The sequence below is a fragment of the Lichenostomus cassidix genome, chromosome 3 (assembly GCF_008360975.1).
Source record: "Lichenostomus cassidix isolate B80296 chromosome 3, HeHo_3.0, whole genome shotgun sequence".
Taxonomy (NCBI): domain Eukaryota; kingdom Metazoa; phylum Chordata; class Aves; order Passeriformes; family Meliphagidae; genus Lichenostomus; species Lichenostomus cassidix.
This window is the reverse complement of record NC_139483.1, coordinates 35604554-35621117: the sequence shown is the minus strand read 5'-3', so window position 1 is coordinate 35621117 and position 16564 is coordinate 35604554. Positions and strand designations below refer to the sequence as shown.

The window sequence follows — 16564 nt, the reverse complement described above, 5'->3', positions numbered from 1 at the left end:
CATGGTCCTCCAGCTGTACAATACACCTCTCCTCTACCTCCCCCAGTGGCCCTCCTCCATACCAGATGCATGATGCTTTTCTACTTGGATGTGTTTTCTAGCCAAACTTTGAGATGTTGTACAACCACGTGAAACAGCTGCTCTCCAATGAGCTACTTCTGACACAGATGGAGAAGTGTGCTCTTATGGAGGCCCTTGTACTCATCAGCAACCAGTTCAAGGACTATGAGCGACAGAAAGCTTTCCTGGAGGAGCTCATGGCTCCTGTGGCTGGCTTATGGCTCTCCCCAGAGATGCAGAGGTATGGGTCATTTTTCTTTTTATGGGTCATTTCTTCTCCAGCTTTGAGTGGAGGTGTTGAGGAGGTAATACCATGCCCAGTAAGGGAGCACACAAGCTATATGAGGGTAGTGGGCTGCCTCTTGACCTCCAGTGCTCTGGGCAGTCATTGTAATAATAGCTCTCCTACAGTTCAGAAACTGCCAACAGTCTAAATGCTGTTGGCTGAAAATTGCTGGTTTAAGAGTTGTTTAAGGTAATGGAGGAACATTCCCCAACATGCTCACAGCATTTGCAGGAAATGAGAAATAAAAAATGTCTTTGCTCATTCTCAGGAGAAGGTAGGAAGCTGAGTTATCCTTAGTAAAGCTGAGGTGCCCTGCAGCTCTGGGTAGCTGGGCATGCACAAGAGTTTTCCCAGCAGGGCTATCTTCATAAGAGATTTGAATCTTTTAGATCCCCACAGCCCAAGAGATGTTTGGAGAGTGTACACATCTCTGGTGCTTCTTAATCATGTTCCTGCATACAGGACAGACCACTACTTGGCCTCTCTTACGTGCTCTGCATTTATTAGATGTTTATTGCCACTGCAAAGCTCTGCTCAAATTCCCTGGTACAAACAATAATCCCATTGCTGTCTATTGCTGCTGCCAGAGTCCTTTCAGATCCTGAAGCCTTTATATCCTACGTGGGTGCAGACAACAAAATGGCTGATCCAGTCTTGGAAGATCCTAGTGGCCTGAACCGGTCTAGAGTGAGTATCATTACCAGGAGAGGTGTAATGGGTAGTGACCTGCCACCTTCCATCCACCATATCTCTTGTGATTGCACACAAGGTCTCCTGATCATATACTTCTTTAGAGTGCAGATGAATAGGTTTTTCAGACTGCAGAATAACAGGCTGGCCTTTGCATTTTAAACTACAGTAAAGAGCATGTGGGCCATGCAAAACCTCAGTATTTCTCAGAGTGAAGCACGCTGTTCCCTACTCTTTATGTAACAGAGTTGGGTTTTGGAGAAGCAATTGGTTTACATTATTTTTGGAAATTCAGCACAGTGAATCATGCTTTTTAAACAAGGCAGTATGGAAAACATCATGCTCAAACTGCAGCATAGAATATAATTAAAATTCCTCTGAGGAGATTTGTGTTGTTTGTTAGTGTAAAGTCTTCACTTGGACAGACTGCCAATGGAGTTGCTGCCCTTAGATCTGTAGAACACACTGAAATGCAGTACACAGAGATGTGCTTGTGATTTGAGGCTAATGCAGTTTGACCACTGTGTCATCTTGGATCTCTGCATCTGCTCCAGCACTTGAAGGACACAAGAAACGGATGGTCTAGACCCTTACTTTTAGCAGCCTAGCTGGCTGCTTGCATACTCCTGAGACCATATGTATGGTTTGTCTGATAGTGAATTCCTAGGCCATCCTGCCATGGCCAGGGTTCCCTGAACATGATGGAATATAGCATGATCATTTGCTGCATTTGCCTGGCAGCAAACTCACCAGAGTTTTTCCTATCACAAGGTTAGGCTCACTGTAGAACATTCCTTTTGAGGTGGGATGATGAAAACCTGTTTATTCAGACTGTGATGTGGCTAAAAAATGCTTTCTCCACATCTCTTGCTGCAGATAAGCTTTTGTGTGTACACTATTCTGGGAGTTGTGAAACGAGCTCGCTGGCCTGCTGCTACTGAAGAGGCAAAAGCTGGAGGATTCTTTTTGGGATACCTGCCCAGTGGAACTCCAATGTACCGTAATCCCTGCACTGAGCAGGTCCTGAAGCTTTTTGACAATTTACTTGCTCTCATAAGGTGGGTCAAGTTAACTTGAAGTCATTTATGTTGACTTAAAAATCTCTGAAAGCCAAACTGTGATAAATACATGGAATGCTCAGAGCATGTTTGCCCAGTGAAGCCAGTGGGAACACAGGCCGGTGCAGGTGCCCAAGTACTGTTCCTGACTGTTCACAGTGGGGAATGGCACTGGGGAAACTGGAGCCTTCTGAATGTTCATTGGCCTGGCCTACAAGAGGCCATCAAAGCTAATGGGAGCTTGTGCTGGGGTTGCCTCCCCCACCGCCACTGCTATAGTTCTGCCACCCATTTAATGATTTCTTAACTAACATCTCTGCTCTGCCCTCAGCCCCTACAAGGCCACCTCTCCCGTCACCACCAGGGCAGTCCCAGCTCTCATCGCATCCTGGTTGCGTTGTTCTCTCTTCAGTGTTAAATTAAGCTGGCTTTGCTGAACATGAGCAGCAGCCTCCTGAAGCATGTCTGCTATTGAAATCACTGGATGCATACTCTCAGGCTGTTGCTGCCATGCAGTGCCTCTCTGCGTGTCACTGGTGGTGTGTAAATCTGAGGCAGCCAGGGGAGGGAGCAAGAGAAGGCAGAAAAGGGAAATCCTGAATAACACAGTTCTCAGAATTATAAAGGAGAAGTCTCTCTCAGGGTAACTCCTGACACTGGGATTTTGCCAGACTTACGGAACAATTTTGTGAGATAACTCTACATGTTACGTACTTGAAAACCTGATGCTCTGTCCTTGGCAGAGGCCTGTTAAGAGAGAGCATTTTCAGATCTACTTAGATTTTTCAGCTCCCAGGTTTGTAAGGGAAGGAGCCCTATTACCTGAGCTCTGTCTAGTCAGGTATGTTTGGTAGTCACTGAGCTCAGGAATGTGCTGCTTCCAGAGAGAAGCAACGTGCTGGACTGTTGGGACAAACACATGCTGTCTTGGCCTGTGCTTGTGGTGTTTCTCATCATTAAGCTCTGTGTAATACAGTGTGTGGTACTTGGGCCAGTGACCAAGTAGAGCTGCAGAGCTGTGCTTGAAGCGCTTTTGCCTTTTATCCTGGAAGGCTGAAGATACTATTGGTGAGCTTTTGGAAGAGGTTAAGTAGAGTTGCCTTGAGCAGAGGTAGCCTCATGCTGTTTCTTCCAGTGCCTGCCACGTGTCATGTTGTGTGAGACCAACGAAAGCAGTGCCCCAGGTCTGAACAGACACTTTTTCCTCATGCAGTCACTGTTCCTGCCAGCATTTGTGCATTAGTAAAATCACTTGGGATCTCTGTTACAACAAGCTTAGGAAACCATCATCCAACTTCTATCGCCACTTCTGTGGAAGAAGCAGAAACTCTGTGCCTGGCTATTTACAACCTATAGAATATATTCTATATTCAATATGTAAAGAAAGAGGTTCTATGGCCAGTTTGGGCTTTTTTTGATATAATGCATCTGTGTTGTTCAAGTATCTCACCTGCAGACCAAAATATTTTCTGAGTACATGGTAGTAACATACATGGAGAAACTCAGCAATATCTGGGCTTTTCTTAAGGCTGGATGCTCCAACAAGAACTAAGGAATGATGTATTCAGAACGGTAGATCTCCATGCTTCATATTTTTCCATTGCTGCTGCTGGGTGTATAAGCTTCTTTGTATGACAACTGCAAGCTCATGGTTGTTCAGTGCAAGTGTTGATGATGCTTACATCTTTTTGGCAAAGCTGGATCTTGTGCTATGGAGCTCCTGTTGTGTTCTTTGCTGACTTCAGATGCCTCTTCCATGTATGTCTTCCTCAAGCCCTCTTTAATATGGATCACACAGGAGAATATGGAATCTGTAGCAGCCTGTCAGCATGCAGGAAGTACAGGGATATGAGGAAGGCTGGCTGGCTGGAAAGCTGCCTGTATTTAGGATGCCTTCAGGGACATAGTTGCATTACTGCCTGGGGATGGATGCTTCTCTTAGCTCTGTGCCATTAGGCAGCTCTCTGTGGGGATAAGCAGCATCCAGCATTGCCCATGTGCTTATGTAGAACAGAGATGTGGAAGTCCCTACAGGCTGTGTTGGTTTCTGTGTGAGCAGATCTGCAAGAGGCAGCAGCAGCAGCATGTATCCTGCTGAGCAGCTGAACTGAGCACCAAGTCAGGCACCAGTGTGCAAAAAAAGGGAGGTCTGCATGCTGAGCAGGTGTGTCCACTGCTCTCTGGATAGTGTGTGGCATTCTGCTGCTGTGTTTACAGACAGAAGCAGTGAGAGCTGTTAAGCCATTGGGCCTTTGCCAGGGTGGTGAGTAGCTTGGAGGTAGGTCATGGGTGGGATCAAAGAACTGAGAAGAATGACGTAGTCCAGGTAATGGAAAAATAAGGTAGTTTTGCGTGGCATCTTACTGTGCTTACCTGTATTTGTCTCTGTGTTAGTAGCTGTATTTAATGAACTATTTTGAGGTTGCTTTATTAATCACTGCTTGCAGTTTTCAGAGTAATGATTCTCCTGTACCTGTGGTATCTCATTTCATTTAGGTGTTTTCTAGATTCGGGCTTAAAATGTTCACTCCTGAATTTAAACCCAAATCATGATTTTCAGCCCCCTTGGTGCATTTTTGCAGTCAGTAGCTGCATGACCTGATTGGTGCAGAGCCTTTATTGTGCTGGGATTTGCTCGTGTTTTGTTACGAATCAAATGCTCAGGCTCAGCAAATGCTTTGCTTAGACAAAGGCTTTTTTGGAACTCCTGATGACGAGATGCTGACATTGCCAAAGCATTAATGCTGGTGAAAGAATTCTTGGGTAGACATGGATGCTGTAGGCATTTTCATTGTAGACAACTCCAGCTTTGGAAAACATTGTTCAATCACGGACTGTGCTAAAGGATTCATCTTCTGGTTTACAAGCCCTTGTCTCTAGGCACCAGATACTCTTTCTAGCAAAGCTGTGACCATCACTGAAAATCCCCCAAGTCCTGCCATATCCTTTGTTTGTCTTTTCTAAAGCATAAATGTCTCTTGAAATTAGTTTTATCATGTTTTCCTGTGTATGGGGTGCCCAGGAGTGCTGATAGTCTCAGCAGGAACATGCCTAGGGGCTACATCATCATATATGAGGGCCGTTGGATGCCTTTGTAACTCCCATGGCCATTTTATCTCCATCCCCACTGGGAGCTTGCTGAAGTATTAAGAGAGATCAGCCTGTGAGTGAACATCTGCCTCCCAACTCTCAGACTTAAGAAAATGCTTCAAAGACTCTGAAACAACTAAGGACTGTGACCACACCTTGAGGATATGACTGTCTGGTCCATCCTGCTGGAGTTAGCGCAATGGGATTTCAGGGGTCACCTTTGCAATTCCACAGTCCCTGCGTTTGCCCCGCTGGCCTTCTGCCCAGCGTGAGGCAAAGCCAACACTGACATGGAGTGGGCAGGAGGCATACATGGCATTGTTTTAGTAACTAGGTTTCAGGATAGCCTCAAGCAGAAATGTACAGCTTTTGGAGTCAGTGGGGCAGCATAAACCAGTGTGGAAGTTGGGCTGTTCCCTGGCCCTTCTTGGCAAAGCAGGATCAGCTTGTGCCCCTTTGAGGCCTGTTGCATGGTGTTAGATCCAGCCCAGAATGAGAGTATGAGTCATTAAGAAGTCATTTGTGTAGCTTTTTCTTATGAAGTTAACATACTTGCCTTCCTCACATGCAGTGAGCAGGGAAGTATTTAACACTTGCAGAGAGAAACTGGATAGTTGCAGTTTTGGAGCTTTTTGCAAATGCAGGCAAACATCACTGCATCAGGGTTGCCAGAATTATGAACGTAGACCTTTAAAAAACCCCAAAAAACGAATCATTAATACCTGAGTGAATCATTAATACATGAGACTCTGGAGAACATCCTGTGGTCTGTCTGCACTCCCTTCCCCCAGCCATTCCCATGTACCCCCTGCTTTGGGAAACGCTGCTCGAGGGGGAGATACTGAGTTGCCCTTGATCACCTCTAGCAGCAGGTACAGTGGCATTGCAGTTTTGGAGGAGGCTGCAGGATTTGTGCTGTGTGCAGCTGGCGACACCCAGAGTGGAGGTCTGAGGTCTCAAAGGAGAGAGGTAGGTGAGAGAGACACCCCTGCGAAGTCCAGCTCTGAGTGTCAGTGCCCTGGCTAAAAGAGGGGACCCTTTTTGGCCTGGATGGCAAGAGCCAGCCACCCATGGCTGAATTGGTGTCCCTTGTGGAGAGCTGATGTGGCCACCTCCTATGATGCAGAATTCCTTGCTGGATGTGTTGTCCAGGGCCACATGTGCCTGCCATGAGTAACATCTGATCGGACAGATGTTCTCACTAGAGTCCCTCCAGTGCCACCTGCCATTCTGGGGACTGGGACCCATCCCTGACAGGCAGTGTGTCTATTTTGGAGCTGAAACAGCCCCTCCCTCTGCAGGGGCCTGAGGTGCAGAAGATCTTTTGAGATTACAGAATCCATGTCTTGTCAGTTTTAAAAAATACATTCTCTGATCCCTTTTTGGCCAAGCTAATAAGCTGTTCCCAGCATCATCTGGAGAATTGCTGGGAGTTTTTACTGCCAATGCTTGCAAGGGGTGGGATGAACTGAAATAAGTGTAAGGGGCAGCCAGGAGATTGAGGACAGGAGGTGGAGTCACTCCATGTCTCTGTCAGGTTCCCCAGTATTTTTGCAGGTGGGGAAGGGGGATCCCATGCACACGTGCTTGGTCTCACCTTCCTCATCATCTGCCTCAGAAGAGCTGTCCACAAGCTGAAGGAGAGGATCCCACTGTCAAGAGCAAAAAGGGGTTGACTTACATGAGTATAAACTGAGTGCTCTTCTGTTTCAGGACTCACAACAACCTCTACATGCCAGAGATGGTGGCTAGGCTGGGAGATTCATTTGCAAAGGCCTTGGACATGCTGGACGTGGAGAAGAATGCCATTCTAGGTAAGAGACTTCTCTTTGGGAGGAATGTGTGGGCAGATTCTTGGAGGTATGTGGGTTAGTGATCTGACCATAACAGTGGAAATGAAACAGGACTGGAGAGCCAGCTTCTCCATACTATTTGCAGCTTAGCTGTGATTTGAACCTGCTGAAACTGAGACGTTAAATAAGTTATTGGTCTCAGACAAATTGGTTTCTTCTGCATGAATTGAAGGGTACCCTACCAAACTGCTTGTCCCATCTGGGTGGTGGTCTCTACAACATGGCATTTCCGGCTTCAGAGGCTGGGGGTGCTTTAATTGTCTGGCTTGGAGCAGAATTAGTGCTCAGAGGGAGCTCTGAGTGCTGGTGCAGAGACCTGTCCTGGAGGGCAAGAGCCAAGTCATGCAGTGTGGCCCTGGCATTTGTTTCTGGACAGAGTATTAGAATGAGGCCTTTGGAATCTTCTTAAAACAGGTTTGAGATTGTGAACACAGAAGCCTTTCCAGCCAAGCAGAAGTGGGTGGCCTTGTGGATAAAGTGTGGATCATGACTGGAAATTGGGGTTTAATTTCAGGTTCTGACAGACAGTGAAATAGTTTGGTGAAGTTGCTTTGTCTTTCTTTCTCCATTTCCCATCTATAAAATGAGGACATGCTTCCTTTACCTGTTTTCTGTGACTTTTAACTGTCTGTGAACCCCTGCACATAAAGCAGCAGGGCCTTGATCTCTGCTCTGAATTTTTTAATACCATGGTTCAACAGTAGCTTGTGTCCTGGCAGAGAATACAAACCTGAAGGGATGAGCTCTTAGAGGAGCAACAACTGTCAGCTTTGCTGCTGACTGGGTTCTGATAGCTCAAGTAAGTTTTACTTTGGAGAAATAAGGTGACTACAACAACCCCAGCAGAAACATCTCTGCTCTGGGTGCAACCAACCTGAACTTGGCTGATCTCTGAAGGGGGTTTCTTCCCCAGCATTGCTGCACCTCTGCCCGTTTGGCTCTTGCCAGGAGCTTCCCTTGCCGCCAAGCTGTCTGGGGCCTGCCCAGCATGCTCTGAAGGTGCACCTTGCTCTCTCATTAATGTAACTGGAGCTTATTTCTTCCCACAGGTCTTCCTCAGCCTTTGTTGGAGCTTTATGACTCTCCTGTTTACAAAACAGTCTTAGAAAGGATGCAGGGCTTCTTTTGTACCCTCTACGACAACTGGTAAGGGCACCAGATCTCTCATCACAATCCAGCACTGCACAGCTGGAGCACTGGGTTATTGCCAGGTCCTGACTTCTTTTAGAGTTAGACTTTTGATACAAGCTGTATCCTGTAATATCCAAGTACAAGCTTGGATACATCCAAGTGGTGGCCTATATTTGGTGGTTGTAACCTACCACACAGACATGGAACAGTCTGAGAAAAGTACCTCAAAATGGGAATCTGCTTTTACCTCTTCTGCAGTTAGGGGCTCACATTGGAGCGCTTACCGGATATCCTGATCTAGTTTGTTTCTTTTGCCACTCTTAATTATGTGTCAGGATATATCAGCATTTGAAAGTACCTTGTAGTGCTTAAATGCTTAATTTATTGTCGCTCTACAGGTATCACAGAAAAAAAAAAAGATACTGTGCTAAAATTCCTCAATGTGACAGCTATGTAATCTCAAGATAATAGTACTTGTAGCCTTTGCAAACCAGAGATGTGGTACCTGTTATCTAGCAGACTTGTAACTAACTTGGTTTTTGTTGAAGTTTTCACATCCTGGGAAATGCAGGCCCCTCCATGCAACAGGATTTCTACACCGTTGAGGGTCTCGCCACCCAGCTCCTCAGCTCTGCTTTCAACAACCTCAACAACATTCCCGATTACAGACTGCGTCCCATGCTCCGTATCCTTCCATCACTGCCTCAGGCCAACTTGGGAGGCTCTGAACACATAAATTGAAACCCTGCGTTGTTTTCAGCATAGCCAAGACAGAGAAGGGTGATTGAGGAGGTAAACAAACAGGGATACACTGGTGTGGATGAGGTGTGAACCTAGGAGGGCGAGCAGAAACAGCAGTGCATGGGCTCAGAGAGAATGAATGCAAGGGATTTGTGTGGTTGTGGAGGTACCATGAGAGGTGTGTGATGCCTTCTGATGAACAAGGGGGCTTGGATAGTGAGGAGCTTAACAGTAGGATGTGCTTCTCTGGGAGATCATGTGGGTTTCCCAACCTACTTTCCAGGGTTGAACATTCAGTCTTACAGCTAGGAAATGCGTGCTAAGCACCCTTAGCTTTCTCAGCTGAACTGTCAGGGGAAACAGCTGAATAATTCATGTTCTTGCTGTATAGAGATGCCACTTGTTAATTCAGGGCTGAGAGAAGGCGGGCTTCCAGGTGTCTGTCCGTTGGCCTCCCAGTGGAATGGCTGGCTTGGGCACTGTGCTGCAGTTTCTCTAGCAGCTGGCCCTATGTGTTGGATCTCTTCCTTAACTGGTCTCTGCAGGTGTGTTTGTGAAGCCCTTGGTACTTTCCTGCCCCTCAGAATACTACGAAACTCTTGTCTGCCCCATGCTGGGACCACTCTTTACCTATCTGCACATGGTAAGACAACAACTTGTTCAATCCCTGTTCCTTGACAGCCCTGACTCCCTGTAGCAGCTGACAGCAACATGTGGGAATGTCTGTCTCTACAGAGCCAGCAGAGACAACGGCAGAGCACTGATGCTTAATGATTTTGATGATGTTTGGGGGGGGCTTTTGATGTGCTTTGAACCCTGGCTGTTGCACAGCACCCTTTGCTGTGAATTCAAACCTGTGGACATGAACTCTTCAACCTGCAGCCCTGAGAATTTTTCAGTTTGTTTTGGGGCGTTTTTTTGCCTGTGTCCTCTCATTTTCATTACAGCTCATTCACATTCCACGACACTTGATAGCAGTTCTCCTGCCTTTCAAAATAGGTCTTGGCATGAGAGCTGTTTAAAGCTCTTGGGCTTTTGCCAGCAGCTGTTACTGGGGTCTCGTTGCATTGTGTCCAGCATGGCTCCTTAGGAAGGGATTGAATCTTTCCTTTTGTCTTGAACAGAGGTTGTCCCAGAAATGGCAGGTGATCAACCAGCGAAGCATGCTCTGGTAAGCTTCCAGCCCTTGGTACAAAGGGGAAAATGGGGACTGGGATGGAGGTTTGGTCTTGTACATGGCCCTTTGCCCAGGAACAGCCCTGCCAGCAAGGGCTGGAAAACACAGTGGTGACTCATTCCCTGTGTTTGGGCGGAGGAGGTATTTGAAGACATTGGCTCCCTTCAAACTAAAACCTGTTCTCCTCAGTGAGGATGATGCTGCAGATGACAACCCCGAGTCACAGGAGATGCTTGAGGAACAGCTGGTCCGGCTGCTGACTCGAGAAGTCATGGATCTTGCCAGTAAGTGAAATTAGGCTAGGTCTCCTGAGATACTTGGGAAGTTTTCCCTGGAGAGGACAACAGGAATTCCCAGTGTGCAGTAAAACTTAATTACAATGGTCAGTAGTATTTACATAACCCTGAGAAGGCAGGTGTGAAATAGCCCTGCCAAAATCTTAGCTAAAACCTAGTAAGAGATCATTTAAAACCTTCAGATGAGAGTTTCTTCCTTTTGTTTTGTTAGCTTTTAGGGTTCCATGGTTTTGGCACCATTCCTGTAGGAATCCAGTCCTACAGGCAATTGGGTTCTCCCTTTCTGTGCTTTGGAACCCAGAATGGGACATGGATGTGTGGACACCCCAAGCACAGAGCAGTTTTGTTGCCAGCAATTGCCATGTATCTAGATAGATGTAAGGGAAAAGTCCCTCCCCTAAAGCAGTCTCCCTTCTTTGTGTTCCCCTTCTCCAACATTTTGTTTAATCAGCATGGCCTTGAGCAGAGAGGCTGGCAAAGTTCATTCCACATAGAGATTACAGATCCTCAACCGTCTGTCTACTTTCTTTATTGGCCTTTTTGCCTTAAATTGGTGTTCTTCTTGGGCTATGGGCTTCAGATGGTTTTGCACATTCCTGCTTCTCAGTAGTTTTAAGGTTCCACTGTGGGAATGTGCTGTGGGTGGGGTGTTCCAGCCCCAAAAAGCAGTATTGGGCTTTTATACTGGGCTTTCTGATTCTTCAGATTCTCGGTAAGAACTAGGGGAGCTTGAAGCAGCTGTGAGCCCATCAGAGTCTGTAGGGTAGTCTCTGCATGTTCTGCAGTAACATCTTCCCTTTTCTGCTCCTCTGACCTGCAACTGTTTTTGCAGCTGTTTGCTGTGTTTCTAAGAAAGGTGTTGAACAGAACACTACTGCTGCTGTAGATGGAGATGGTGAGTAAATGGCTACCTTTGCCTTTCCTGCCCTTGGTGTATACACAAACACTTTTCCTGGTTTTGAGGCAAGGCTGGGCTGATACAGGAAGTTCTGTGTGAGGGATACAGGTTTGGCAAGAAGCCTTCAGCTCTGTCCTGCCCAGTGTGTCTGGGGGCCACTCAGAAAAACTGAGTCTAGCCTGGAAACTAATGTGCTGCGGGGTTCACACCTTGCATGTTGGAACAGCTGCTTCTTAAGGTTCTGAGAAGTGGGCTGATGAAAAGGGGGATGTGCAGAGTTTCCCAAGAGCTGAAGGTAGCCAGTTGGGTGCCCTTCCTGCCCCACAAAGGGTGGGTGCTTTTTGCTTGAAAAGAGATGTTGCAGGTAAGCTGTGCCAGCACACTGATTCTGCGTGCTGTTTCCTGGCCCCCAGATTAGTTCTTGCAGCCTCCCTGTGTCCCCCTCAGTCCTTGGGAGGCCACGTTCACAGTGCTGCCTTTGCTCTGCAGATGATGAAGCGATGGCCACAGAGGTGACTCCCCCTGCCAACGCAGAGCTCACCGAGCTTGGCAAGTGTCTGATGAAGCAAGAGGTAAGAACATGTGCTCTGACTGCCACCAGCCTTTCTCTTTGTCATGCTTGTCTGCTGTGCAGCCACCTACTGCTGCAGAGATTTAGGCTGCTGGAGCATTTCCCATGTGAGAATCACATCTTGGGAACATGCATGGCTTTTAAGGGCCCTGCAGAAGCCACAGAGCAAATGGGGGTTGGGATCCAGTATAACACACAGGTAGAGAGCTTCAGCCCTTCTAGGGAAGAGCCCTGGGCATTCAGCCCCCAGGGTGCTCCCTGGCTCTGCCTTCATCCTGGGCTCCAATCTTCATGAGGAAGAACTTAATGCAGCTTTTTTTTCCTGTAAAATCTGTCTGAGCTGGTACAAGAGCCACAGTGCTAATACCACCCACTGTGCTGAGTACCTTTATCCTGATATTTCTGTACTCTTTGTTGTGGATGCCTCAGAAGCTCTTTTAGAAGCTTTTCCACTGACTTGAGAGTAGCAGCTGAGGGGAGTCCATGAGTGCTCTGGGGCCTTTTCCAGGGAGATGAAGGGAGCAGGTGTCCTTAACACTGGTCCCTTATGGTTGTGGTGGTGCACACTGGGTGCCTTTGAGCACCTTCCGCTGGAGCAACAGTAAGATGCAGGATTCTCAGAAGCTCCTGGAGATTCTTTGATTGCTTCTTGGCTCCCATCAGGTTTGAATGCTGGAAGTAGAAAATAGCTCCTGTGACTGGTTTCCCTTTCTGATTCCTTTTCAGGATGTTTGCACTGCAGTGCTGATCACTGCCTACACATCCCTCTCCTGGAAGGACACCTTGTCCTGCCAAAGAACCACAACACAGCTTTGCTGGCCACTGCTAAAACAGGTACCTCTTGCAGGAAGAAGGGAATAGTTCTGGCAGGGTTGGGAGAGGAAGCTCTGAATGTTGTGAGAAGCGTGACTACTTCATCCCTGGGCACCTTCTCTCTCAGGAAGAGCAAGCTGTTGCAGAAAGGTGGCTATGTATCAGTATCTTGCTTCAGTGCTGACAGTGCCTTTTCCCCAGGTTCTTCCAGGAAACCTCCTTCCCGATGCTGTGTCCTGGTTTTTCACAAGTGTGCTGAAGGGCTTACAGGTACATGGGCAGCACGATGGCTGCATGGCAGCTCTTGTCCACCTGGCTTTCCAGATCTACGAGGCCTTGGTGAGAAATTCTGTTCTTCATCCAAATGCGAGGTTAGGGAATATGAGGGGAATGGTGGAAGACTAGTCCCATGGCCAGCGGGTAGGGGCAGAGGAGCTAATGGCCCCCAAGGAGCAAGGGCCTCAAGGCTGTCCTTCTGGCAGAGCTGTGTTAATCGTACTTCCCTGTGCAGCGCCCTCGCTACACTGAGCTGAAGGCAGTGATGGAGCAGATCCCAGACATCCAGCTGGACTCTTTGGAGCAGTTTGATTCAAAGCTTCTCAACCCAACACTGCAGAAAGTGGCAGACAAGCGCCGGAAGGATCACTTCAAGCGCCTCATCTCAGGTTGCATTGGGGTAGGTCATATCCAGGAGGAACATTTCACACCTGTATGCTGCAGAAGTGATGGGTGGCAGGCCTGCTTGCGTCTTGCCAACCACCCTCCTTTCCAGCCAGGAGGCCGTTGCAGTGTGTTCTTAGTGTTTGTTCTGTGTCTCTTCAGCCTGGAGGTCCAGCAGGGCTGGCAGCACAGCCTGAGCAGCCCCTCCAGGAATGGCCTCTCACGAGAGGCAGTGGGTACCTTGCCTGGGGAAGAACAGTGTGTTAAAATCTTTGATTGAAGCTGCTGGGTGGGCATTGAACCTCTGTGAGGATGGTGGTGGTGGACCCTTTGACATTGAATTAGAAGCTGGGGAGCTGGTATTCTGGTTACCTCACTTGACACTTGGGAAAGGCCAGGCCTGAAATTCCTCAAAATCCAAGCACAGGGTCTGGGCCTAGGGATTGCTCAGAACCTGGGGTCTGCCTCTAATGTGCAAGCAAGCTGCCCCTGAGCTGACTGGGGGTATGAAGACAGTAATGACTGATGCCTGCCTGTCTGTCCTCTGCAGAAACCCATTGGGGAGCAGTTCCGCAAGGAGGTTCATATCCGGAACCTTCCATCTCTCTTCAAAAAGGTGAAGCCATCATTGGAGACAGATGTGCTAGAAAATGAGGATGGAGAGGGCTTCAATGTACTCTTTGAACCCTGAGCCTGGGATGCTGCAACCGTCTCCTCCCCTATCTTATATTTTGTCTCTCCTCTTAGTAAGCACATTAGATTCTCCTTGTCACGGCCTCCACGAGCATTCGTCTGAATAAAGCCCCTTATGGGTCCTGTCCCCTTCTCTTCCATACACTGGGATGGGGCCTGCGGTGGCATTTGAACCAGTCAATATTAAGCTTTTCCCCTGACTCCTTCCCCTCCATTGGATGAGCACCTTTAGACCTCTGCTTCTCTGCAAGGTGGGAGCTGAGTCCATAGACCTCATTAGGGTAAAGCCTGATCATCTTGTAGCCTCGGGTCACTCTTGCTCCAGCTCTTCATCCCTTGGGGTTTAGGATTAATGCAAAAGGCAGAGTAGTGTGCCATGTGAAAAGGGGCTACCCTAATAATCCTCTGGGTGCTAGTAGCCAGGCTTTGCAGGGAACACATCGGACACTCCTGTCATGTTTATCAGCACTTGTCCCTAGTGGACTGGTATTCTGCTGAATCTGTTTCCCTCCAGGATGCTGAGCCTTGGGCTGAGGGCTGCGTGCCAGGAAGCCTAGCAGTGCTCTAGGATCTCCTGTGAGATCAGCCTTTCTAAGGTGCAACTGCTCTCTAGAAGGAGGCAGACATTGTCATATATATACATATATATGTATAGATATGATCATACAGCTTGTTCTACCCAGAGCCAAATGGAAGGCTTTTACTTTGTGCCAGCCTTTCTTGGACATCTCTCAGGGGGAGCAGGACAGATTTTTTTTCAATTTTTTTTTTTTTCATTTTACCATGCCCTGTAGACTAGAACTTGGCCAGCACAGGGTAAATAAAATCTGGACCAATATGTGAAGCACCTGCAAACCAAAACGGATCTCCTTGCCCTGTTGCAGTGGAGGTGACAGTAGCCCCTGTTTTTACCCAGTTTGGTACTTCTCCGAGAACTGTATGGTGGGGCAGGAGGGATGGGCTTTATACTGCAGTTTACAGTGGGGAGCCAGGTCAGAAACTGGGTTTTAGATGAGGTGGGACTCCTACGAAGCCACTCCAGTCTGCAAAGCTGGTTCTTACATGACAAATAGTTCACACAATCTATCCTAGTGTTAGCACAGGAGCTGGGAGGGTCTGTCCAGAGCTAGCTGGCAGTTTTGCCATCCAGGAGACAGAACAAGTAATAAACCGTGGTAGGTAGAGAAGTGGTGTCTCTACATGGACAGACTGGATAAAAATCAGGCTGGGGTTGGGAGGTGTGGGAGTGCAGATAGGAAGAGCAGGCCTTGAGCATCCACTCACCCTCCTGCCCCTGCTGTTCCACCAGCACCCTCCACTTTCTTCCCAGCCTCAAATTTTTTTTAACCTCTGAGCTAACATGGCTCCTGGCTCTAGCAAAGGCTGGGTGTATTTATTGTGTTGTGATATTTTTAACATTCTGTGACTTCATGCTAGACACAAGGGGTTTTTGTAAAATGGATTTTAAACCTTTTTGTAGGAATGTTTAAATCCAAAGCTGTCTCTGAACTGGTTGTGTTACACCTGAATGTCAGTAAAGCTATTCCAGTTTCATACACCTGGTGTCATGTTTCATTTTTATACTTTTCTCTGTTTCTATTCGATCTGAGGTCTCTGGTCTGGCCAGACTACCTGCCTGGAGATTTCTCAGCATTCCTTATTCCACCTACCAGGGCACCTTTGCTGGTGGTCAATACACTGTCAGGGAGGGGATGAACCATTCCAGAAAGTATCATATGTTTGTGTATCTGTATGTAGTGATAACTTGTCATATACACATGCAGCATATGTATAGGTCTTCAACATAACACGGGACAGGTTGGGGGTCTTCCAAATGTACCTTCTCCCAACAGCATATTCACCCCAACAAAGGATGTTTACACTCTTAAGTAATTACACCCCCATGAAACAGTACTTTGTCTCTTACTTAAGCACTAAAGTCAAGCATTATATTGTTGATTGACTTAAGCAATTGGAACACACCAATACTCCCAGACATTTTCACTTGTAACACTCAACCACACTGAATGCCCCATCCAGCCTGGCCTTGAACACTTCCAGGGATGTGGCATTCACTACTCTGGGCAACCTGTGACAACTTACCTCCACCCTCCTTGTGAAAAATGTCTAATGTTCAATGTAAGTCTACCTCCTTGTAGCTCAAAACTGTTGCCCCTTAGCCTGTCACTACAGACCCTGGTAAAGTCTTTCTCCATGCCCCCTTTAAATACTGAAAGGCCAGAATAAGGTCTCCCTGGAGCTTTCTCATTCTCCAGGCTCAACAATCCCAGCTCTTTCAATTTCCTCATCAAAGAGGTGTTCAAGCCCTCTGACAGTACAGCCTTTTCTCTACCATATTAACTAACCCAGAGCTGGTGTGCAACACCTGCAAAACAGCCCTGCTCTGATACCAACTTGTTAAATCTCACTAACCTGCTGTGAAGTGCTTTACTACACTGCCCTATCAGTCCTCCTCACTCACTGCATACCATCTAAAATAAATGCTGTTACTCATCTTTGGACATGCTGCCACTTTCTATTCCATGT

General features: G+C 47.4%; 1 protein-coding gene across 2 annotated transcripts in view; it reads left to right on the top strand.

Annotated features, from left to right (window-relative positions):
* Nucleotides 1–15573, top strand: part of XPO5 (exportin 5) — a 29787-nt gene extending 14214 nt beyond the window's left edge. For both annotated transcript variants that reach the window (XM_085055298.1, XM_085055297.1), the window contains 15 exons: nt 102–301; nt 934–1033; nt 1913–2094; nt 6898–6998; nt 8087–8183; nt 8717–8853; nt 9455–9552; nt 10034–10080; nt 10276–10370; nt 11215–11277; nt 11770–11852; nt 12578–12685; nt 12866–13003; nt 13176–13340; nt 13875–15573. In XM_085055298.1, coding sequence (XP_084911424.1) covers nt 102–301; nt 934–1033; nt 1913–2094; nt 6898–6998; nt 8087–8183; nt 8717–8853; nt 9455–9552; nt 10034–10080; nt 10276–10370; nt 11215–11277; nt 11770–11852; nt 12578–12685; nt 12866–13003; nt 13176–13340; nt 13875–14015 — 1755 coding nt within the window. In that variant the 3' untranslated portion in view covers nt 14016–15573. The remainder of the gene's footprint in view (nt 1–101; nt 302–933; nt 1034–1912; nt 2095–6897; nt 6999–8086; nt 8184–8716; nt 8854–9454; nt 9553–10033; nt 10081–10275; nt 10371–11214; nt 11278–11769; nt 11853–12577; nt 12686–12865; nt 13004–13175; nt 13341–13874) is intronic.
* The last annotated feature ends 991 nt before the right edge of the window (nt 15574–16564 follow it).